Source organism: Haliaeetus albicilla, chromosome 18 (assembly GCF_947461875.1).
Source record: "Haliaeetus albicilla chromosome 18, bHalAlb1.1, whole genome shotgun sequence".
Taxonomy (NCBI): domain Eukaryota; kingdom Metazoa; phylum Chordata; class Aves; order Accipitriformes; family Accipitridae; genus Haliaeetus; species Haliaeetus albicilla.
In genome coordinates, this window is record NC_091500.1 from 28,105,213 (window position 1) to 28,130,375 (window position 25,163).

The 25,163-nt window shown below is 44.8% G+C and overlaps 2 protein-coding genes across 2 annotated transcripts; both read left to right on the plus strand.

Moving 5' to 3' along the window:
* Nucleotides 1–1,039: 1,039 nt before the first annotated feature.
* LOC104318663 (keratin, type II cytoskeletal cochleal-like) lies at nucleotides 1,040–10,403 on the plus strand. The gene is given in 12 exon segments (XM_009919994.2): nucleotides 1,040–1,050; nucleotides 1,846–2,323; nucleotides 2,983–3,194; nucleotides 3,393–3,453; nucleotides 3,884–3,979; nucleotides 4,291–4,455; nucleotides 4,863–4,988; nucleotides 5,693–5,913; nucleotides 6,044–6,072; nucleotides 6,196–6,228; nucleotides 6,231–6,431; nucleotides 10,306–10,403. Coding segments are annotated over 12 exon segments (1,731 nt in total).
* A 1,825-nt stretch (nucleotides 10,404–12,228) lies between these two features.
* LOC104318662 (keratin, type II cytoskeletal 4) lies at nucleotides 12,229–18,701 on the plus strand. Its single transcript, XM_069806053.1, has 9 exons — nucleotides 12,229–12,788; nucleotides 13,650–13,864; nucleotides 14,191–14,251; nucleotides 14,924–15,019; nucleotides 15,623–15,787; nucleotides 15,874–15,999; nucleotides 16,277–16,497; nucleotides 16,811–16,839; nucleotides 17,364–18,701. The coding sequence occupies exons 1-9, from the start codon at nucleotides 12,330–12,332 to the stop codon at nucleotides 17,840–17,842; spliced, it is 1,851 nt and encodes a 616-aa protein (XP_069662154.1). The 5' UTR covers nucleotides 12,229–12,329; the 3' UTR covers nucleotides 17,843–18,701.
* Nucleotides 18,702–25,163: the final 6,462 nt, after the last annotated feature.

Consider the following 25,163-nt stretch of genomic DNA (forward strand, 5'->3'; position numbering starts at 1 on the left):
CCCGGGCTCCAATCCTGCTCTTCCAGATGGGATTGCCATGGACTCTGCCTGTATTTAAGCAGCCGAGACACCCAGGACTTCAATCATTTCTGCTCTTCTGTGTGTAGGTGTAATTGATAGAGCTGTCAAGAACCTGCAATTAAGCTAGTTGTCTTTCCAGCTACTTCATACCATCAATTATCTCTCTTGCTGGGCTAAGGGCAAGCTGTTCCAGTGAAGAACATTTGCAAATAATGAGGTACAAGAAAACTTTTGGCATCAGCCACTCTCGGAGACAGAATACCAGCAAGGTTGCTGGTAACCAGTTTTGGTTTTCATCAGCCTCCTTGCGAAAGGTGGAGAAAAAGCCCTCCAGTGAGCCCAGGGAGTGAAAAAAAAATATTAAAAAATCCCTGCAAAACCAAGGAAAGACATGAGCACGTGAAATACTATCCCATTTCTTAGGAATTTGAAATGCTTAAATGTTTAATTGCCAAAAAAACACTGACCAAGGTTTGAGCCTGTTGAAAGAGTTAAGGTTTAGTATGGCATAATAGCAGGGGAAAACCATTTCTTTCAAATCATCTGAAATGAAACCCTTCACCTTTCTGTTTTGAAAGAGACTTTGGCAAGAAGCCGCAAGGACAGAGATGTAATCTTGGCTCCACCTCTGAGGTATTGTGAGGCTCTCAGCAAATATATTAAACTTATCAGCCTTTTCTTCCCCATCTGTCAAGCAATTCTAATAAATCTTTTTTATTTGCCTTGAGGTATTCCAAGGGTTTTAATTACAAACTCAAATATAAAGGATAGTAACAGAGAGTAACCATACAGCAGCTGTATTAATAAGGTATTTTCGCAGGATACTGGTTGCTGGTGCATTCATAGTCTGCCCACCAAGGCCAAGCCTACTGCAGTTTCCAATTAAATGATTAACAAGCATCCAGCTAACAGCCTTGTGGCTGAGCTTCCTATTTTCTAAGCTATTTATTGTCTTCTCCACACGAGCGCCATTTTTCAATGTGTTCTATACAACCAAAGCCAAAAACTTAACGAGATGATGTCGATACAGTAATTCATTCATCTAAAAGTTGAGCATCCAAGTCTGAGCTGGTCATTTTAGACTTTCTTGGACTCAGTGAAGAAGATAAAGGCTCTCTGGAGAGCAATCTCTCAGACATGCCTGTCTCTCAGCAGACCTAGCATCAAAAGTTGGAAGAGATAGGTCCTGCTCAGTCAGTTATGGTCTTTAACAGGGGATGGTGTGTGGAGGGCTATTTATAAAAAAGAAGTATTTTGCACTCTTGTACCACCACAAGGAAATTTGTGTGTCTGGACCACACTATGGTTCCCAGCTTCCAAGTACCGGGCTGCCTTTGGCTGTGCCTCATGGACTTATACCACCCTTTGTGAAGGGAGTGACTACAAAAAGAACAGATACTGCAAAAATCACTTCTCATTTGCTGTTCAACAGAACACTCCTTTACAGATTGTCCTTGACAGAGGGAGACACTCTTAAGGCCATTTGCTAAACTGTAATTCATGTAAGGAAGGAGGACAAACTAAAACAAAAGAAGAATCCTTACAAAACCCAGCCCAAGGGACCTTCCAAGCTCTATATGCAAATGAAGCAATTTAAAACCAGTAAAATTCCATAGGATTTCACAAATGTTCCATGTTATGCATTGTTTTGCATATTTAAACCTACCTATTTAAACCTTGCCAGCTAAGGCAAACCCCAAGAAAACCCCAAATTATTCATCTGCATCAACGAAGCCCCACTTCTGAGATGTGTATAAAGGACGCACCCAGGGCTGTCAGAGCAGAGGGGCCCCTTTTTGACTTGCATGCTCTGCTGTCCTCCAGCATCCTCTCCTCCATCACGACTGCCAGCATGAGCCAGCAGCTGTCAGCTGGAAGGTCTTTTCATGGAAGAAAGTTCTTCTCATCATCTTCTGCTGCGAGCGGCACGAGCCAGTGCCGAAGCAGTGTTTTCCCCTCTGCTGTGCTATTTGGAAGAACTTATGAAGCCTGGAGACACAGCAGCCAAAGCCTCCAAAACACAGATAGGTGCAAATGGCTTTCTTCTGACCGAAGCCTCGCACAGAGGGTCTGTGGAGGCTGGAGGTGCAGGGGCATCCCTGCCAACAGTGAAGGTGGGAGTCACAGGTTAGGCTTCCACAGCAGGAGCTGCAAAAGTGAAGGTATTTGTGAGGTGCACGTCAGTGAAAGCCTGCTGCAGCCTCTTGATGTGAAGGTCGACCCTGAAATCCAGCACATCCGAAAGCAGGACAGAGAGCAGATGAAGATCCTCAATAACCAGTTTGCCTCTTTGATTGACAAGGTGAGAGGTGAGACGAGACTTAAAGGAATGATGAGGTTTAAGTGTGAAGGAAACCTTTTTGTGCTCAGGTCTTTGATTCCTCTCCTCTCATCCTATCACCTGAGCTGTATGCTGGTTTTAGCATGTGTGACTCCAGTACTATGAGCTGCAAATGCAGATCTAGCTGATAATGTTATTTTAATCTGGTTTATGTGTTTATGTGCTTTGATAAGCTGCATCTGTTTTTATTATTCATAGTGAAAGGGAGCTGTTCCTCCAAGGTATCTTACTGAGCTTCTGCACTGTTGACTTCTCTCTGTGCAGCTAGACCTTGTAAAGTTGCATTGTCTCCTATCGGTAAACATGGTTTCCACTATCAGCCATTTGATATGCAGATTTATTTAAATATTCCATGGTTTCTGTAGCTGCCACAAAGGCTGTACTGTCTAGGGCTTCCCTGGAGAATGGGAGAGCAGCATGCCTAGTTTGCTCTAGGATTATAGGATTAGGAAGACTGCAATGCCCCCCTTTTGTCCTCTCATCCCCTTCAAACCACAATGAACCCCTGAAACACTGACTCAGAAGAAGCCTTGGTCCCGCCCCCCCCCCCATTCATTTGGTCCCCATACAATGCAGCTAAGCACGTGCCTGAAGAAGGTGGCTTTGCTTTCTGAATGCAGGTACAGCATCTGGAGCAGCAGAACAGGGTGCTGGCCACCAAATGGGACCTATTGCAAAAGCAGGTGCTGCCATCCCAGAAGAACACCAAGCACGTCTTCGACAACTTCATTTGCAGCCTGCAGAGGTGGCTGGACTCGCTGCTGCGTGAGCAGGGGCAGATGGAACCTGAGCTGAACGACACAGAGAAGCTCGTTGAAGAGTTCAGGTGCAAGTGAGTGAGCAGAAACCATCCACAGGGCAGTGAGCTCCAACAGCTTGTCTAATGGGACTTGAATTTTTGTCCGTATCAATAGACTTCTCTCTGAGGTCCAAGAAGCTGAGATCCAATAGCACCCTGACCTCTAAATACTCAAACAAGGTCTCCAGTCTCAGAATGACCCAGTAACCAGTCTTTTCTCTTCCCCAACAGATACAAGCAGGAAGTAAGCAGACGCACGGCTGCTGAGAACGAGTTTGTGTTATTGAAGAAGGTAAGGAATTGGTATGAATGGAAGGGTTGGATGCAGAGATCCAAGGACTTTCCTCTGATCTGCTCCTTGCAAGGCAAGGGTCAGGTCTTGAGAATGTTAAAAGTCATTGGACAAGTATGGATACAGAAAAACATGTCACAGAGTATTGCCAGAGAGCATTACACCTCTGCCCTTTAGCACAGAAAGGACATTTCATTCTAAACTGACAGCTTTCTAGTCCTAATGCCCAAGTCATGATGTCTTTCAGGCAAGAACTCAGCAGTATTGTATATGCTTTTGGGACCCCCTTAGCTGTTGCTGTTCAGGGGAAATCTGAGCTTCCCAATGACTTTTCCTCAACAAAATTTCCTACCCTAAAAATATAATTACATTGCCTTAGGTCTCTGTGTAGGTACCATTTTGACTTCTAACTGTCTGGAAACTCTTTTAGGATGTGGACTGTGTCTATCTGGCCAAGGCAGAGCTGGAAGCAAAGGTGGAAACCCTAAAGCAGGAGATAGAGTTCCTGAAATGTGTTTCTGCTCAGGTATGGATGCTCCTGTCCCAACCTTGCTTGATGGCAGCTATTCCTACCAGCTGCTTCTTGATTTAGGCCTGATTAAACCAATCCATCTGGCTCTTTTTGGGAGGCAATAAGAATCCCAGATAAGGAAGATTTTGCAATCTCAAAACCCCCAAACCCTCAAGCTGCATGTGTGACCAAATCTAGTCTCAACTCCTGGGCTGTGGCTCAGGTCAGACTCTCAGTGGTGGTGTTACTTCCACTGGAGTGTGAGATAAGAAATCCAGGGACAGAGACATACTGACACCTTACTGCCGCTCACACATGGCTTCTAGGAAATCGCTGAGCTGGTGAGAAGTCCCTGTGACACCTCTGCCATTGTGAAAATGGACAACAGCCGAGGCCTGGACACGGAGGGCATCCTCAGGAGTGCTGAGTGTTGGTATGAGGACATAGCTCAGAAAAGCAAAGCAGTGTTGGATGCGCTGTGCAGAACTAGGGTAAGTTGTAGCATCCAGTGACATATCCTTAATTCTCTCACTGTCAAAAGTAGTAGTGCAAAGGTGGTGATTTTTTCTTTCTGTCTTCACTGTATAACTTCTGGACCTAATTGTCCATTCTGCTACAATCTGTAAGTCTCAAAGTCAGGAGAACATCCCCAGACCAGATACAATGCAATGGGACAAGACTCAGTCATGCTGGGAAGGCTGTAGGTGGGAGGTTGTAGGTGAGTTGAACAGAGAAAACTGCAGGAGGAAAGCTCCACTTGCTGCTGAAAGTCTCAGGAGCTGTAAAGTCGTGAGACTTTTCTAAACGTAGTATAATTCACTCTGGAAAGAGAAGCAAGGCTTCTATACTAGGTACACTACCAACATTAATTGCCAGGTCTCTCTTTTCTTACTATCAGTTCCGAGAGCTGGAGGAGGCAAAGGGGAGAGATTGCAATGAAATGAAGTCCCGCCAGCAAGAGATTGAAGAGCTGAGTTTTGTGATCCAGAGAAGGCAGTGTGACCTTGAAAATGTGAAGAAGGAGGTATGATGGATCATATTTACTCACTGGATCCTAGGTGTAAGATTCCAAGTCATGTTTTCTACATCTCTGTGGCATTTCTTTCGTCTTTATAAGGAGCATTGCCTCACACCGGTTCCATTGGTCTAGAGAAGATCTTACCAGTGCTGAGCGGGGAATAAGGATTATCTGCTGGCCTATTTACTGTTGGATCATTTTGATTATTGCAAAGAACTAATTGCAGGAAATTAGATCATTGGATTAGCTACAGCCACTCGGAAAATTGCTAAAATTGGTCCAGCAGGAATTCTGGCAGGAGGCAATGCTTCTGACACAGGTTCAAAGCATCCAATAAGTAGGGTAGAATTATGACTCACCAGTAATTCAGCACCCATAGAAACTGGTATAATTTTCAGACCATCTAATTCATTATATAGTTTATAACGGGAAGTAATGGAAAACCTTAATTATTAGTTCCAATTAGAACAAGGTATTGGTATCCTTGAAACAAGACTTAAACACAGTCTGGCAGTACAAGGACAAGTCCAGCCTTTCTGTAGTACTTCAGAACTGATATTTGATTTTGGAAACATTTGGCTTTCCTAAAAGGAACCTCAATACTTCCCAATTTTCGACTCTCAAAAAAAAGTGAGAATTTCTCTTTCAAGGATAAGGATGGCAAGAAAGAGGGCAGGGAAAGTAATGACTTCTTGTGTCTCCCCTGGCAGGTGTCCTCTCTGCAAACATCAGTTTGTGAGACTGAGCATTGCAGGGACTGTGCCCTCAAACACATCCAGGAGAAGCACGTTGAGCTGCAGGATGCCCTCCAGAAGGCCAAGGATGAGCTGGCTTGCATGCTGCGGGATTACCAGGAGCTGCTGAATGTCAAGCTGGCCCTGGATATCGAGATTGCAACATATAAGACTCTACTGGAGGGTGACGAGAGCAGGTGGGTACCACTACAACCACGTCTGGGCAGCGTTCAGTCCTTGGGACTCTTCGGCAGAGACAAGGAGGCTGGAAAAGGCTAGAAATGCTAGTTATGTGACGGATAACCCTGTGCCCTTCTTCTCCTTCAGGATACGCCTTGGGAGCCCTGTGAGAGTGTGTAAGTAAGCTCCAGGTTTTCTGTTTTCCTTACAACATTCAACAGCCTAGTTCTGGTTTGCAGGGGGAGGAGGAAGGCTGAATCCTCCCCACGAGCGATTCCACCTGTGCTTTCCCATGACAGTGATCACCACCCCTTGCAGCAACATCTCTGGCTGCGAAGCCACCTGGGATGTGGATCTGGTAGACAGGCCAGAAGGTGCAAGTCCTCCTGTAGTGCTGGTAGAGCATCCCTACCCAAAGATGCTAGTGCCTGCCACAGAGGCTTCACCTCCAGAAGCGTTGGCAGCTCTGTAGGCAAGCAGTCTACCTCTGGTGGTCCCAGCTGCATCCTTAGGAGTGAAGAATTTAGGGCCAGAGGTGGGGGCCATTCGTGCCAGAGCTCAGCCCCTCTGGGCACTGGTGGACTGTGCAGTAGGACTGCAGGGAGCTGTGGAGAGAGCTGCAGAGCTGCAAAGAGCATGGGAAACTCAGCTCACCCACAAGGGATGTGTTGGCCAGGGGTGAGGATTTCAGGTGGATCTCGATGCCCCAGGGCCACCTGGTTCTAAAGTTCAGCTGTGAGAGTCAGGAGAACCAGGATGTAAGACCTAAAGTAGAAAAATGAAAGCCTTGCTCTACTTTCAGTGGTTAAAATGTCCTCAACTCCACCTTACACACAAGGAAGAGGCATCCTGGCTACAAGAACATTGTAGCCTCATGAAACCACATCAGAGAAACTCCACTGGGATCACATAAAAAAAGGGACACTTAAAACATCTTCCTTTTGATTTCTGCTGTTTCTTTAAAGGGCTGGGGGTTGTGTTGGGGCACTTATCTTATTATCACTCAGTTTCTGCTTCCTACCAGCCTTCTTTTTTTTTCCTGATTAAGCCTTTGCTATGTATGAAACAAGCTGTGACATTTAATTCAGAATCCTTTCCCTAGAGTGCTCTGGGAAGAGTTTCTGGAAATGAGCTCTCTAGGACTCACCATTTCATCAAAGTCTATCTGACGTAATTTTAGGCAAGTCAGTGGAGTTGTAGTGCTGAGACACACAGGGTCATGGAGAGGAGGGCCATGACTCCAGTGATGTTCTTTGTTCACTGACTTGGAGCAGTTTGGTCATCCATATGCAGGCAGGCAAGTCATAAAGGAAATCTCAATTAAAAAAAACACATTTCACCTTCTGTAGTCAGCAAAGAGTAATTACGTCGCTTGTGCTCCTATTAGCTTCCTCGCTTAGTGTCCTGATGTTTGCATAAATTACAGCACCCTCACTTCTATCTTGATGACTCAAGAGCTTTAAACTTTTTCTCTTTTTCCAGTAAATCTCATGGAGAACAAACGTATTGCCACTTGGGTTTTAGTGTTTGCCAAGAATACAGAAATGCCCCATTCCTAAATTGGTCAAGACATATCTGCTCATTAGAAGCCTTAACAATTAAGCAGAAGTGGCAGGGCTGCCCAGAGATTGTCATGTAGATCCAGTCTTCGGTTGGTGTAAATTATGGAAGCCTTTTAAAATCAGCTTATTTATGCTGATTTGCACCAAATTGGGCTCCTACCCAATGCTATTCAATGGCTGTTTTAAGATTCATAGAGAAGTCATCTCAGTCTCTTTGCATTTTTATAGCTTGTCTACCACAGAGGCGTGATGACAAAACACATTTTATACGTCTTCAAAATCTGCTGCAATAGGGTCATTATAGGGAAAAAACTCAGGAATGTGCTTGGCTGCTTTTTTTCCACATCATTTTAGAAATCCTACAACAACCAGTTTAGCATTTCAAAACAGATCAAAGGGAGATATTTTATTGTACATTCAAGCAGATTAAAAAAAGAAGCCAACAAATTAGTAACATAAATCAACCACCAAGGAATAAAGTGTTTTGCGATTAAACTGATGAAAGCCAATGAGCAGAACAAAGAAATGAACCATATAGAGGCAAGTTGGACAGATATGTGTTTTACAAAAGGGACAATCCAGAGGGAAGGTCTTTCCTATCTGACGAAAAAATTGTGATTCAGAACTGGAAGACCTTTCTCTCCCTCCATAATTCTCATGTGATAGGAAGCTATTTCCCAATCAAATGAGAGGAGCAAAAAAGAAAACAGGCACAATCTTTAATGAAGAAAACCACAAGAAAGATTTGAGAAGAAAAGAACAATCAAGCAGCCATAAATATTCATCAAAAGGGGTTTAAGTATCTCATAAAGGTTATGGTGTTCCCATTGAAAGTAGATGATCCTGTCACTTTTTACGCAACAGAAGAATAAGTCAGGGAAATGATGCAGAATTAGGGTTGCTTTCCCACTCCCAAAATCCCCCTCCTGCCCCATTTCAAGATCTGATAAGTTAATTTAGCAAGTGCTTTACTTTAAACCTGTGACCAGCCTCTCTGAACATCAGCGCTTCATGAATCAGCCAGGCATTTAATCAGAAATTCAGCAGTACATCACAAAGCTGCACAAATCAAAACATGGGCTTGGGCACTAAGGTTTTAGCATAACAAAAGGAAGAGCTTATCTCCTGCTGGCTGAATATGCTTCCCAGGAGGACCTGACCCACCTTCCATGGGCAATTCCTTACTTCTGTATGGCTCAGAGAACATCTTCCACCCAGGAAAACAGCTTCAGCTGGAAGGGATAAGAGCTTCTGTAGATTTATAGGGAAGTTGCTGTAACCAAATAACAGCTGCAATATTTTTTTTTCCTTTTCTAATCTTTTTGCTGTAACAGGCAGTGTGATGCCATCCCATTCAGGGGCCCGGATTCCCATACATCCCACATTCATTTCCACTGTGCAGTTCTGTGGGAGGAAGACATCAACATGAAAAAGATCAAACCAATCCTTTGCTTTGTTGCAAGCCTCAGCTTTACAGGCGCTAATCACTGCACAGAGATATGATATATGCATACATCAGGAACTGAGCAAATCTAGAGAGCGTGTGATGTTGTGTACTCTCATTAAGACTTCAAAGGTGCTAAAGAAATTTGGCGCCCAAAGGGTGGGACTAATTTCACCTAACTTTAACCATCCAGAAATGGGGCGCCTGGTCTAGTTGTCTGGTTGTCTAGACTGCCTCTGGTAGTCAATAAGAATAGAGGTAAATACCTCCAGAGGTGGATTCCTCCCACCTGTCTTAGCTGCCTATTTTAGGATGCAATGAATCACCGTCTGGAGATGCCTATCTCTTTCCATTAGCCATAGAGGGAGTCTCAAAGATGAAATTAGAATACAAGCCTAGTTTGATGGCTGAAGAAGGGAAGAAGGTGCACCCTGGCCCAGTGTTTGATGAATTTTATGAGGAACACCCTTGGAAAATCCCAGCCTCGTCTTCTAACATAGAGCAGATGTAGGCTAATGAGAAGAAAAAATACATTACCAGATTGAATTCCTTTGGACAACTTTGGCTTTAGGATACAAGGCAATGAGGCTGCATTAATCAAATCAATTCTTTAACATCTCATGGATGTCGTGGACAAGAGTCTATACAGTCCAGGACATGTGTATAAAAATACATATTATGACCCAATCTTGCATCCATCAAATGGTGTTAGCATAGGTAGGTTATTGCCATTGTCGTATCTGAATGCAGTGAGTTTTCTATGGCTGTGGATAATTACAGAGATGGAGCATGGCTCTTTGAGACTATCGCATAAAACGTATTTTAAGAGCTAGTTCAGATTCATCTCCAGAGGCAAAAAACAAATTAGTGAACTTCACATGTTCTTATAATGAATTCCATTTTCAGCAGCACATTCAGGGAGACGAATGCTGACAAAGGGAGAGATTGCAAGTTGTCATAATGACTCATCCAACCCCTCATAAAAATATTTTCCTTTTTTGCTTCCTCAGACCTTCCCCTCCTTTTTTTTTGAGTCAAAAAGATGCAATTTTTCTTCAGAGTACTCTCCCATTTCCCATGTCCATACTCACAGTAACAAATTGTCAATTCTTGAGGTCTTATGTACCAACAGGCAAAACACTTGTTGTTCCTTGGAAAGACCTAAAAGACATTAAGTGAACCTTCTGCATAGCTGCCTTCTCACTGGGATTCAGGAGCAGTAACAGGGATTTGGCTAACACAGAAATTTTACCCAATACTGGGCAAATTATGCCCCAAATCTCTTACCTATCAGGAATCTGGTCACTCCGGTGAGGTGTTTTGGAACTGGGGCTGCTGCAGCACAGTTGGTTCACAGATGTTTAATTGAAGTCTGTGCTACGTTCCACGTGTCTCCCACACAGCCGACGTGTATAATGGGGTGCAGAAAGGGAGCAGTGGCACACCAGCCTTCAGTCTGAATTCTGGTCCAGGATGCAGTTTTCCTATACAAAGCTTGTAACAATTGCCTTTTGTACTCTTGTTTGGATTCAAATATGCATTTCACTTCTGATAAATCTTGTTTTAGAACTTAAAGGATGTGGGAAGTTACAAGCTTTAGCTTGAAGTCTCTAATATTTGTTTTAACTGATATTACCAATTGTGCTGGCAACCCAGTATGAACTGTGAGCCTAAAATACTATAAACAAAGGTGTAATCCAAAAGTCATGCTGTAAATATGTTGAACTATCCCATTTGTATAGAGCAAAAGTATCTGTTTAGGCAACTAATTTATACCACCAGCCCCTCAAACTCACATAAGTTGCAATTACATGTTCAATTAATAGCCTCGTGAATCTCAGTGCTGTAGTCACAGCCTATGGTTTCAGTGTGCATGTCTTCTTTTTAAGAACTTGATATTAGAAGGTTTAATGTTTTAAGGGGGTTTAGCACTGGTTTTATGATTTGCAGAGCCTGGTCCTAACTCTTGGAAAATGTTTTTGGAGGGGGTTAATGAGAATGAAGGAACACAGCTACCGGGTGTTTCCAGATACCATCATGTTGTACATATAACACGCAGACTTCTCCAGGCATCGCTCCCCTTCAGTCAGGAAAGGCTGAGGGCATTTAGTTGTTTGCACTATAATGTCTCTTTTTCTCCCAAACACTTTACTCTCAAAGAGCTGAAAGAAGCCTATTGTTTTGACTTTCCAAATGTCAGTTTGGAGAAGGCCCTGAGATGGTTGGCAGCTAGGTTCATTCTCTCACCTCCTTGGGCTGGTGATTAGGAGAGAGAGAGAGATTCATCTTGCCGATGTGAGTCAAAGCCTTCTCTGGTGTCCAGTCTAATCCACTCATTAAGACTTCCTCTGTTGATGGAGAAAGACCAGTGCCTGCAGAGAGTGAATCACCCCAGTTCCCCTAAGCACAGACCCAGGGGCTGTTTCTCTTGGAGCTGTACCTCCATGGAGTGTCACGGACGTGTCTGGCAGTCACCCAGCTTTTAGCTGTCGCTTCTTGAATGAGGTGGATCTCACCAGGCTGAAACGTGCTACTGTTCTTTTTTTTGTTCCCTGTAGAGACTACCAGAAGATGGATCAAAAAGGTCTCTGACATCCAGCTTGGTAAAGGGTCCAATATAGCAAGGGCCAAAGATTTAACTGTGTCCAAATGGACTTCAGGTTAGGAATTTGCAGCATTACTCAAGTGAAAATGTTGCTGACTGCACAGAACGTAAATCTGGTAAGCAAACTGGAATATGCCACAGTTCCTGGACGCAACCTGCTCTGTTTCGGTGGTGTTTCATGATGGTAAAAGAAGGTCAGCATTGCAATGTTTTTGGGGGGCATTTTGAGTCCTTGCAGTTGAATCCAGACCCATAACTCAGTGAATTTGCTTGTGTTTCAGGTACAGAAATGATCCATCCATCACAACACAACTTCCACAGTGTTTTTCCATGGTTGACTTTTTTTTTTGTTACTTTTCCGCACCCAAAGATTGTGAAATTACCCCCACAAAGTGCAAGTCTGCAAAACATGCCATCATACACAAAAACCCATGAGACACAAAACCCCAAACGACACACTGCAAACAAATCACAAAGAGTTTCTTCAAAAATGTTTGCTAAACTATAATTAGCGTAAGTTAGGGGAACACTTCAAACCGTAATATATTCTAAGCTAACTTGCAAACAGAGCACATTTAGATTCCTTTTTATTTCCTCAGTAGTTAGTATTTGCTGGGCTGTTTTGCATTTTGAGGAGCATTTATTGCTGCCAGGCAAACCAAACCCTTAAGCGCTTTAAATTAATGTCCTGATCCTATCAAGGCCAGCTTCTCAAATATATATAAGGGGTAGCATCACTGTGTCACTTCAGCGGGATCTCTGTTCCTCTCCTGCAGAAGAGCTTCCCCTAAACTTTCATATTCCACCTTCAAATAAGCCACGATGAGCAGACAGGCGCCTACAGTGAGATCTGTCCTGGGACGAAGAGGCTTCAGTTCAGCTTCGGAGATTTGTGGTCGAAGCTACGCTGCCTCTGCCTGCCAACCTGTCCGATGTGGAGCTGGTGCCTATAGCAGCAGGAGTGTCTGCAACCTGGGTGGAAACAGGAGAATTTCCTACGTGAATGGAGTCTGCGGTACTGGATGTCTTGGAGAGTTCGGCTTTGGAGGTGTAGGCTACGGTAGTGTTGGAGGAAGGGTTGGCCTTTGTGGCCCCAGGGGATATAGTATTGTGAGAGGTTACCCCGATCGCAAAGCTGATGGCATCCAAGGTATCTGCATCGACGAACGGCTTCTGAAGCCCCTCTGCGTTGGGGTCGACCCACTGGAACATGAAATACGCTGTCAGGAGAAGGAACAGATCAAGACGCTCAACACTCAGTTTGCCTGCTTCATCGACAAGGTGAGTGCAAACCTGCTCTGTACTTGTGCTTCTTTGAGAAAAATAAAACACAACGAAACCCCTCCAAAACCCCAGTCCAGCTGATGCCATGAATCACTGGGTCCAAGCAAGGGTCCAGATTCCCACAGCGCCATGTTGGTTCGGACTGGGATCTTCAGTACTGGGGAAGGGCTCATTTCAGCCACATGCCAGTCCTAGTATTTGCTGGTGTTTGTATCGTGGCCACGGTAGCACTGGACTTTCTTGCAGGTGTATCCTCTCTGGACAGCCTCGGTTCAAGGCTGGATTTCTCCTGGCAGCCTTGTTCTAGCTCAGCTAGAAGTTACAGCCCTGACGGGGTCATCTTTCTGTCCTCCATTAGACCCTTTCCCCCCTTTTGTCTTTAAATATAGCGACTGTTCCAAAAAACATTCCTGAAGGCAAAGGAGGTTAATCTTGATTCAGGCACCTAAACCTTAGATATCTGAGTTGTCACCTTAGGATCCCTTCGTAGAAAAAACAGAGACAAACAGGTTCCACCCTCTGTGGACTCAATCTCATCCTAAAATACATGAGAAGCACCATCCAGAGGAGCCTTATTTCTATTCATTGGTGAGAAAGGCAGATTTAGACATGTGACTTTTAGATTTCTAAATAATTTAGACATGTGGCTTTTAGATTTCTAAATAATTTAGACATGTGACTTTTAGATTTCTAAATAAGGGCAGATAATTTTATGATCATTGTGGCATATCACCTCTCACTTCCTGAAAATCCTATTCTTCCACCTGCAGTTTCACAGTGAGAGCAGTCAGTTAAACCAGATGTCGAGTTATTGCATTCATCTCTTTATTTGAAGAATTGCTATTTTATGGCCTGCAGGTCCGATTCCTGGAGCAGCAGAACAAAGTGCTGGAGACCAAGTGGGGCCTCCTGCAGCAATACGTCCTACCAAAGAAAGGGAAAAACCTTGAACTCTACTTTGAGAATTACATCTGCGACCTGCGGAAGCGCCTGGACTGCTTGCTATGTGAAAAGCAAAAACTGGGCAGCGAAGAATGTGCCACAAGCCAGCTGGTGGAGGAGTTCAAGTGCAAGTAAGGACCTTCAGGTCTCCTCTAGCTCTTGGCATTTCACTTCTCCTCTGGTTCATCTCAGGCAACATCTTCCAGACATGTGGCATATCCCCTTTGGGGATGTCACATTCTTCTGTCTCACTTGCAAACTCTTTGCATTGTTAATGTTGTTGTTCATGAAGAAGCTTCTGATCTTGGGATGGTCTAATGTTTGGTCTCCAGACACTGATCTTACAGTGCCTGGTGGCAGTCTCTGAGCAAGCGAAGGTTGTTATTTATACCTGATGGTTAATGTCTGTGTGTCTGATAGTATTGCTTGCCTCAGCCCTTTTCTCCTTTTCCAACAGATATGAAGAGGAAATCAACAGGCGTACAACTGTGGAGAATGAGTTTGTGGCACTCAAAAAGGTGAGAAGCTCAAAATACATGAATTATTATACCTATAATAGTTTTATTTGGTGTAAAGCTTGGTTGAAAAAGTGCATTATTAGGAAATGCCTGGCAAAAGTGTTACAATGTGCAGAAGGAGGGAGGCCTGTAAAGAGGCACAGGGTTAGAAAAAAAAGGGAAATGCAAGTAGAAAGTAAAAATAATGTATCCTCAAAGCTTACATCATCAGCACTACAGCAGTAGTTTTGTTACCCCAAGCACATTCTTGAAGCGTAATGGGAGGGTGCATTTGTGGCAGGGGGACAGAGTGGGAGAGGTCACACCGGAATACCTGGTGTCTAAGACGCTGGTTATTTTCTGACTCTGTCTTCACATACTTTATACTTGGACATCAGAAAAGCAGAAATCATTTGAACAATATTAAAAAATTATGTTTAAATACTCGTTAGTCAATTCTGAGTTTGTAGCTAGGTCCTAAGTAATAAATAAACTAATCCCTGTAAGTCACGTTGGAATGGTTTTGTTTTCCTTTAGGAGACACCAGGGCATCTTGACTCACCCTCTCACACCTTTCTGCTCTTGAAATCTTGTTGAAACATGTCTCTGTTTTATTGGCGCTACCTCTGTCTTCTGTGTGTTTCTCCAATGTTTTCAGCGAGATTGGGCTGGAACGTATCTCCTCTCTTTCAGGATGCAGACTGCATCTTTTTGAACAAGGAAGAGCTGGAGGTGAAGGTGGATCTGTTAAGAAGGCAGTTGGAGTTGCTGAAATGTGTGTTTGAGGAGGTGAGTTTCTCTGGTCTGTCCCAGGAGTTTGGTGGTGCTGTCTCATCCTTCAGGTGCTCCAAATTTCTACAGCTTGAAACCCCTCTTTGACATGTCTCATCCCAAGCCCTGAATACTTGAAAGCATGGAAGTATAAGGTTGATACAATATTAACATGATTATGCTGGAAACAGGGTGGTTCCCCCTTTCTTAATGCAGCTCCAGGTATGAATTGGCTGTGTCCTAACCCTACCCCTGAGAAAAGAGATGCGTCTGTCTAGTTGCTCCGGATTGCAGTTGTCTGATTAGAGCTAAAGAAACTCCCAGCTTAATCCTGTCATTAACATCAGTAAAGCAGCTGAAGATGACAGGATACCAAGGGTTAAGTCACTCAAATTCCTTGCCCTTGATGTGGACAGAATTGCTGCAGGTCAGCATGTAGGTCAGCAGCTGACATGTGGCAACTCATCCAGCAGGGAGGATTTTCTGCTGAGCCAACCTGAGGGACACTTCTTGACTTGTTATATCCATCAGCTGAGCAGCGTGGCTCTTTGTCCCAGCCCTTCCTTCACTATAAAGTCTGAGAATTTCTAACAGCTGACTAAGCCATTCCCCGACCTGTAGGAACGAGCTCAGGTAGATCGCCAGCTATGCGACACTTCAGTCATCGTGAAAATGGACAACAACCGAGACCTGGACATGGAAAGCATCATCAAGAACGTTGAATGCTGGTACCAAGAAATAGCTCAGAAGAGCAAAGAAGAAGTTGATGCTTTCTACCAAACCAGGGTGAGTAAGAGGCAACCTGGCTGTCTGCCTGGCAACTTAACAGGCTGCAGGTCAAAAACGATGATTGTCTTGTTTCTTGGTTCCAGTTTCAGGAGCTTCAGGATAAGAGAGGCAAGTATTGCGATGATCTGCAAAACAACAAGTGTGAGATTTCAGAGCTAACCCGGATGATACAGAAGCTGCAGTGTGAACTGGAGAACGTGAAGAAGCAGGTAGGAGAGGCCCAGAGGTGATGTTTCCAGAAAGGGCAATGTCTTGGAGGACAGCTCAGATATGGGGGAAGATGACGCATTGGCCTTTAGTAGTCTTAAGACCTGCCCTAGGCTGTAGTTGGAAAGTATATTGTTGAAAAGAGGATAGAGAGAAGGGAAGCTGGTGGTTTTTTCTCTGTTTGCAATTGGAAGAGCAGATTAATCCAAAACCAGAATGTCCAGGAATTAGGAAACGAAGCCTTGAAGACATATGCACTGTTATCCTCCCCCCTGACAGGTCTCCTGCCTGCAAACCTCCATTTGTGACGTTGAGCAGCGTGGGGACTGTGCTCTCAAAGATGCCCGGGAGAAGCACGTTGAGCTACAGAATGCCCTCCAGAAGGCCAAGGATGAGCTGGCTTGCATGCTGCGGGATTACCAGGAGCTGCTGAATGTCAAGCTGGCCCTGGATATCGAGATTGCAACATATAAGACTCTACTGGAGGGTGAAGAGAGCAGGTGGGTGAGAGAGACCTTGTCCCTTTTCTCCTGTATATCAAAGTCCGGAACGATTCCAGCTCCCAAGTGAATTTTTCAGCTCCAGGATCCTTTCAGGCTCACAGAGACTGGGGCTGGAGAGATGGCTGGAGGCCATACAGGCCACCCTTTTGCCAGCAAAAACAATTCCTGTCCTAGGGATAGTCAGACTTGTTAAAACAAGGGCTTAAGTGGGCTGGTTGTACAGCTGGAAGTTATGAGTAACGTCAGGTTTCTAGATGTGCATGCAACTGGTTAAGAGGATAACGTGCATTTCTCTTATCTCCCCTAACAGGATATGTGTGGGGAACCCGGTGAGCGTGTGTAAGTAACCTGAAGAATTACAGCCATGAGGGTTTCTCATTTTAGGAAAGACAGTTTATGGAGTAGCATTACCTGTCTGCCCCAGCCCCCTCTGCTTCTGCCTCCCTTTCCATTTCAGACCAGGCTGATGTTGAAGGTTTAGTCCCAGAAATCTCAAATACCCCTGAATTTCAAAAAAAATCAGCTTTTAGATGGAGGGGGAGAAGGTCAAATTCATGACCCTTTTCTACTCTTGGAGGCAACAGTGAGCTGCCCTGGTGAACCCGCCAGGCAATGCACTGATGTGCATTGAACCTGGGAAAGAATATGCCACCAGCCAGATGAGCCGTGTGGGAACTGGGAGAAACTGTGAGGGGACGTGTTGGGACATGGGGGAGGAGTTGGAAGGAGCAGGGGCTCAAATATGTTGGATAAATCTAGAGGAAATCAGGTTTGGTCGGTTCTGTCACTCATGAAACAACTTGCCTTGTGAGAGTCCTCCAGTTTTCCTCTCTGAATAATTAATCCCATGGGCTGTCTTGCAGCTGTGGTCAGCAGTGGCTACAATATCCCCGATGACTGCGGGATGCTGGCTGCAAACGGGGCTGTGTGTGGCTACGGCTCCCTGGGGAGACGATCCGGACGACACAGCTCCCAGAATGGAGGATTCAGCTCCCGGAGCGCTGGGATCCACCCCAAGAGAGTCATTAGCTCGGTGGCCAAGCAGTGTGTCCCAGAGGTGTATTGCCAAGCCGGAGGGGTCAACTGCAAAAATGGGGGATTCAGTTCCCGGAGCGGGGGGTACCCAGCCCGCACCGTCATCAGCACGGGAAATGGGGGCTTAAATGCTAGGATGGGGCCTTGCCAAGCTGGTGGGGTGGTCAGCTTCGGAAACCAAGGCTGCGTCATCAGGCAGCTGGGGGGCTCTCCGGTTGTCGTTGCAAACAGCCCTGAAGTTGTGGGGTGCAACAACGGTGTGGTGGGGAACTTCGGGGTGGTCAGAGACCCGTGTGTTGTCCCATAGGGGCTGTCAGCCGGGGAGGTGGCACAGCCAGCAACGTTGGAGAGCAACACCAAGACACGCAGTTCCTAACACTGAGATGATGCAGGATAGTTTCTCTGCCCACTAGTAGCAATATTTGTCACCGAGCCCATTCCCACATTTATTAGCATCAGATATATACCCCACCAAGTTATGTTTTCAGAGTCCCCAACCCTAAAGACGCATCTAGCAAGCTTCTCCAGCAGGTGCTCAACACAGTATTATTTCTCTGAGTTTATACTGTCTAGATTATCACAGCTTTAAGGGTTTGCTTGTTGCGCTGCCTTCGCTGGCTTTTCCCATAACGAGCAGATTCATTAACAATGTTCTTCCTTGCAAGACACAGTGTTCTTCCTTACAAGACTTCCTTACAAGACACAAGCTGTTCTTCCAGCTCCTCCCAAAGCATTTCAGAAAAGAGAGTGATGATTTAACTTTCCCAGGAGGCACTGGGAGAACACACCCCTCCCCCCCTGCTTTTTTTTTTTGGTCAAAGAAGAAACCCTGAGCTGCAAAATTAAGCTTAAATTTTAAACAAGGTAATTTCAACTTTCAAAGCACCTGCTAGTTACACTGCAGCCATAGGCTTTTTGTGGAATTTGCTTACAGATGAATACGTAGTACTTTCATTTGCTTCTGCATGTTAGGGGTGGCTAGTTCAAAGCGTGCTGATTTTTAGAAGAGCTCACCCCCCATCCCTACCCCCAAAATGCCAAGGGAAGTTATTGGTGCATAAATCTTCTGAGCTGACATCTTATACTCACATGAACAGAGCTTCTTTCATTGACTGCTCAGACTTCCCAGCTTTCCACTGCGCCTTCAATAAACTGCATTGAAAGTACATGTTTCGTCTCTGCATTTTTCCATAGATGGTATTTAAAGAAATTACAAAATGGGTGAAGAAGTACTCTTTCGCAGTTTATGGGGGGAAGAAAGAATCAAACATATTTTGATTCTCTTTAGGCAGTTTGGAGCACAGTGGCACTCAGATGCCAGGAGAGTCCAATGGTGTTTATTCTGTTTTATTTACCTCCTTATATCACACCACCTATAAGATATTTTATAACTCAAGTAGCAACTGATGTCAAAGAAACCTCCAAAATAATTCTGAGCACCGTAAGATGTCCTTTATGACAAGTTTGCCATCCTGTAGCTTCATTCACTGCCGCAACCTCAGAACAACGTATTTGTTCAATCCTTCCACGTCACAGCGGTTGAATGAACACAGAAGCCAACGCAGACCTGGGCTCAACAGGCTTGTGATGAGGGCTGTGCACTGCCAGAGTCATACATATTTCAGACATAAAAACTTTTGCTTCAGTGGTGTTAGGGCTGACAGAGTGTGACATTTATCCCGTATGACTTCAAAGGCAAAGAGATATGTTGTGAGATCTCTTGGCCATAACGGGGTGGGATTGACTTTGTCTCAGTTTTGAAGTCTCCCATGTTGAGCTCAACAAATGAGCTGGTTGCCGGGGGCTCATTTCGTGGAGAGAAACCAACATTTCCATGGGGTTATTCATCTGACCAAACACAGGTGCCTAATTTAGCATGAAATGCATCAAGCTCTAGACTCTACTGACTGCATCAATTAGATCTCTCCTGGCTCTGCAGGCAGCCTCGGGCAGGCGTATTAGCGCAAATAGAGACATCACCATGCGAGACGCCTGCATGTACTCAGACGAATACACCCTGCCTGTCATCCGCTGGATTAGCAGACGTTATTATCAGAGTGAATGTCTTCTTGTCTCCAGCACATGAAGTATTACAGGTCACACGGCACCACTCATCTCCCTGCTGTCACAGGGCAAAATTCTAATTGCAACCTAAAAAAAAAGTGAATATTAAAGACTGATGCAAGGAAGAAGATAAGCACCTCTGGGGAAGGGCATGAGATGTCATTTCTATGCTGAGAGTAGAAACTGTTTCATCTAACCTTGACCATCTGCGTGTCAGCGACTGGTTAGGTGAGGTGGACAGTCCTCCACCTGAGCCCCTCTCTCAAACGAGAAAACCCAGTTCAGCAGTTTATATTATTTGTAAGTGAGCTACAATTAGATGAGATGGAGCCCACCTAGGTGGGTAACGTTGCATCTGAGCTTAATGCATTCACCGCTTGCAAGTGTCATTTGGAAAGGCGGCAAGCCCAATCCTTAAAGACCCTGCTGAGATATTAGGCAGCTCCAGTTAATTGCCTGAATGTCGCCAAATCCCTGCGCAGTTTTGAGATATCACTGTGGGCCATGGCCAGGCGGTGTGCGCAGGACGGCTCTCCAGGAACCGCTGTGGCTCCAAGTTTGGGTCTTCCTTGTGGCTATGAGGACGCATGGCCGTCCCTTCACAATCCATAGCCAGAACAACTCGGCTTGGCTTTGTTTCAGAGGCCATGTTTTGCTGTTGCTAAAAAAGATGGTTGCTTGAGAAAGAGGAGGTGGAGAAAGCCACAGCTTTGTGACCTGGGGTTAGTCCTCACCAGCTGCTGCCGGTTGACTCCACCAGTTGGTCTTGCCCTTGCTCGCTCTCCCTCCATGGTCCGTCGAAACAGGGACTGGCTTTGCATGACGTTCCCAGCCTCGGAGGGGTGAAAGCCCAGCAAGCCCCAGGTTTTCCAGAGCTTTCCCCTCCTGACCATTAAAGTCAGGACCAAGGTGTCCCCGTATAAGAGAAGACACAAGCCTGGGCTGTCAGTGGCGGTGCCTCATTCTCTTGCTTCGGGGGTGAACTGCAGACAGGAGTCTAAAATAGCTTCCTAACATTAGCAAGGGTGACTTCTCCCATCCCAACCGAGGAAGCAGTAGGCGACTGCCTAATTTCAGTGGGAGAATAATTATCTTTTAGTGGACTGAATAATAAAGAGAAGAAAGGAAGATGATACTACCTCTTCCAAAACAAGGGCAGCTCCTTTCCTCCTCATGTTTGAGCCAACACCCAAATATTCTTAGCTATAATTTTAGCAAACAAAAGAGGAAAATGAAGGCTGCATTTATTTTTTCTCTATAGCCACAGCTGAATGGGCTAGCTCTTAAGATTTTGTCACAGTAGCAAAAGGAAAAGGTTCATCTCAAATGGTTTTCAAACTATTCATTAAAGCTTGTATGACAAGATCAGGAACATTTCCTGGTAAGCGATTGCTATTTTTCCTTCCCACTTTTTTTTTTTTTAAATCTTGAGGATTGTTTTGATTATTTTTTTGCTTTTCTTTCTAATAAAAATTATCTTAAAAAACCAATTGTTTTAAGTTGGGGAACTGGATTTTCTGTCAGTTGAAAATAACCAGAGAAAACTGTTTGATAATTGAGAAATGTTTCCATTCAGTTCTTTCAGTAAAAAAATATTAATAATTTTACAATACCATTCCAGTAATTTTATTCTATGAAATGTTTTGGTTTTGATGTTTTGCCTGACCAATATAAGCACTCCAAGCCAAAGCCTATGACAGTCAAGGAGATGAAGAAGAAAGTGGGAAGAAGCAAAGCCATCTAGACTAAGTGCATGGTCCAGGTCTCCTCCATCATCCATGGAGACAGATGGGCAACTCAGAGGGTTTCCCCCCTCCAAAAACTAAGCATGTCTTGGGTGTGTTGCAGAAAGAGCAGTATGAAGACAGGGATGACTCTACTTCTGTGTCAGGCAACCTCCTGCAAATATGTCACCACCCTTTGTAACCAGCATTTTCCATTTCAGCAACCCTGTCCAGGGTGGAATGCTTCTGCCATAAATTTGGCTTCAAAAAAGACAGCCTTATCACACTGACCCACTCACTCTGGACTTAATTTATAGACTAGAAAGGGCAACTCACCTTCTCATAAAGCATCTCTCTGCACTAAATACACCAAGACAAGGATGTGGGAAGAGGAGGAAGAGGTGGGACTCTGACAGGAACAGAGAGAAAGTAATCTCCAAGAAAGTCATCTCCACAGCATGTCCCTGCAGTACGAGGCAGAAGAGATGGCACAGCTGCAGCAATCAACTGAAAGAACACACTTTACAGTAAATATTTGAACTGGTAATTAACCTGAGTGCAATACATTAAACAAGGAGATGTTCTTCGAGCCAAGATTGTCTTAATTAAGCTTTTTCACTTGCTCATTATTCTCTGTGTGTGTGTGATAGTTACTACAATGTTTTTTCATGTCAAAAGCAGATACCAATTACCAAACAAACCCACGCAGGCTCAAAAGACATTAATCCCATCCAGCCATGCCCAACGCAAGGGATATTTTCAAAGTCTGCCACTAGACGGGCTCTTTCCCTTCCTGCTCTGCCCATTTCTTCTCTCCCTACCTGGAACGAGCTAAAGATGCTAGACCTCTGTGGTCTAGCATTAGACGATGGGTCTTTGGAGCCTTTTTAGCTGAGAAGCAGCAGAAAAGGCAGAAGCAAATTCATCCAACCTTTGAATCAGTAGCAACAGCAAGAAATTTGAGCAGCTTTGCTGAAACAAGAACCCTCTTTGGTCTCTGTGCATGTCTATGGAGTCCTTTGTCGTGGACCACACACAGGATGCAGCGAGGGTGGTACAAGATGTGGACGTATGTACCGTAGTTTTGGCTTTAAAGATCTCAGAGATTGCAGGGACCCCGGTGAGTGCAGAAGGTTTGGAGTTTGTAGCCACAGAAGAGGTTGCATGATGAATCATCGCAATGGTGAGCCTGGTCCCACTCATTCTGCAAGCAGTGAAAACAGCCAAAGTATCAGCAGAGATGAAAGGTCCCAGTGATGGTACAGCTATGGGGCTGAATCATCTGGGACTATGAAATACACAGATAAGGAAATCTCAGGAGAAAAATCTGCCTGCTTTGCCAATAAGGTAGGAGCAGTAATTTTGCTTTATTCTGCAGTGAATTCCTTTACAGAGCCAAACTGGGAAGCCCCCAGCCACACCAGAAAGATATGGTTTGGAATACCCCACTTAAAAAAAAAAAAAATCCATGTGTGTAATTTCAGCTTTTTATCCTAGGTGTTAAAAAAAAAAAGTTTAAATAGCTCAGAATTTCCCGGAGGACAGAAGTTGCATTTTTGTGGCCTGATGAAGCAAATGTAGATTTATTACATTTTTTTACTATTGCTCAGGGAGTCATTATCAGGGATCATTTGCTTTTTTTTTTTTTCTTCAGCTATCCAATTTTCAAGCTATGTATCCAGCTCCCAGAAAGCACAGTGGTTTTATTTCCCCTTTCTGACCCCTGAACCAAATGAGACGGTGTCTAACTCTCCTCCTGATACGTTGCTTTCTGTTCTTTACTAAACGCGCCATTTACTATAATTTTTACCATATTATTGTCACTCCCAGCACACAGAGGAGGCACCCAAGTGGGGTGTCTCGTGGCTGCATGGATGGGAAATCCGAGGCCATGTTTTCAGGCCTGCATCTGCAGCCCGCGGAAGCGGATAGACACTTTGCACGGCAGGTGGGAACAAACGATACCCAAAGAGGCTGCCACAAAGCAGATTGTGGATAAATACAGGTAAGAAATTAGCCAGTAATTAGTTCCTCCTGTGAACGCTCATTCCTTGCAGCCAGACGGCTCCACAATCCACATTATATTCAGAAGTAAGTTGTTTCTTGTGATGTGGTCAATATTACTAACGGGAGGGAGGGGGAAGGTTTTAGTCAGAGGTCTCACTTGAAAAGGGATGGATCTCAGGGTAGAAGAAAGATATTCTGGGCTTGTGGTCCAGGCTCAGTGTGTAGGTGGAGGATTCTCCACCTCCTTGGGTACAAGCAATATAGGATTATGCTGGATTTTTCTCACCTCTGCTTAATACAACTTATTTCCTTTTAAGGTGATTTTAATGGAAACCTCAGTTTTCTTTAGATGCTTCAACTCAGCTGTACTAGAACAAAGTGAACGTTGGACCTTTCTGTTTGGTTGCCAAACCAAACATCTGGGTAAATTCTGACCTGGCTGTCCCTAAGCATTTTTGGGGGTTCAAGGTTTCTCTTCTACATCAATGAAACCTTTTCAGGAGGTCTGCTCTTCTCAAAACGCAGGCCAGCAGATTTGACTTTCCTTCTCCACTTTTTCTAGGCTTGCGTCATTGAGGTGGCTCGAGGAAACTCCTAACCGCAGACAACACGATCCACAAGTCTGCTTAGAAGAAATGAAGGGAACCCAAACCCAAACCAGCCATGCAAACCAACTGGCTAGTTGAGTGTGAACGGCTCGGCGTCTGCATGCGGCTGGTCCTGCGTCGGCTCCCGAGGAGCTGGACGGCGCACACCGTGCCACGACAGAGCCGCGGGGCAGGGCGGGTTCGTTGAGGCAGGAGCTGGAATTGCTGAGATGTGTGTTTGAAGAGGTAGCAATTCCTCCCTTTCTGTCCGCAGGGAAATGCAGGTTATGTTTTTTTCCTGGAAACACCCTCATCTTTAGCACAGCCCAGTTTAGCGTAGACAGAGTTGGGTTTCGGAGATGGACTGTCTACTTATCCAACATATTCACTAATAGGGCTTATGTGCTAGTTGCATATGGGAACAAAAATCCCACTGATATTCTTCAGGGTTCATGTGCCACCTACACGGGGAATCCTCTGTCTATACCCAATGCTTGTTGGCCATGCTCCAGTTCAGTAGGTGGATTTATCCTTTTTCAGGATTAAAGGAGGCTTGGTATATTCCTCAGTGATGAATCACTCCAGGTCAGATTGTAGCTGCAGGATGAAGACTCACATTATACAATTAGTTCTGCATTTCCCCAAAAGTAATGCAAATGAGGGGGAATCACTTTGGACTGCAGCTTTTTGCAACCTTTAGGCACAAGCTTTGCAATGCCTCCATCGCTGTGAAAATGGACAACCGACAGGACTCGGGCACCATCAGAAACCCCAGCATTGAACGGAGCTCAGAGCAGACATCAAAGCTTTGTACCATAAATGAAGGACCCATCAGCTACTGAATACCATTGCACAAGAGCAACTGCCATCTCTGGAGGAGCCCAAATGTTGACCTAGGGTAGCGTATTAAACAGGACCTCTGCCAGCTTTCTTGAAACGGGCTATTTGGTACTACAGAAATTATATTAACAGTGTTATTTTATGTGAAGAAAGCAGGCAGGTGGAACGGTAAAGCATAAAAAGCTCTTACATTTTAAGTTGCTCTTTCAGTTCTGGCGTCGAGGAAAGAGGATTCAGTGTAACTGAGAAACAGGGTCTGAACACTCAGCATCCAAGACCTGGCTTTGGAGATGAGACCATGAGCTTGCCCTGCAGTGCTCTGCTTGTGACAGTGATGAAGGGTTTGGGTGGGAAGGAGGTGCTAAACCTCTGCAGAGCAACAGGCAATTATGCCAAACCTGGTAGC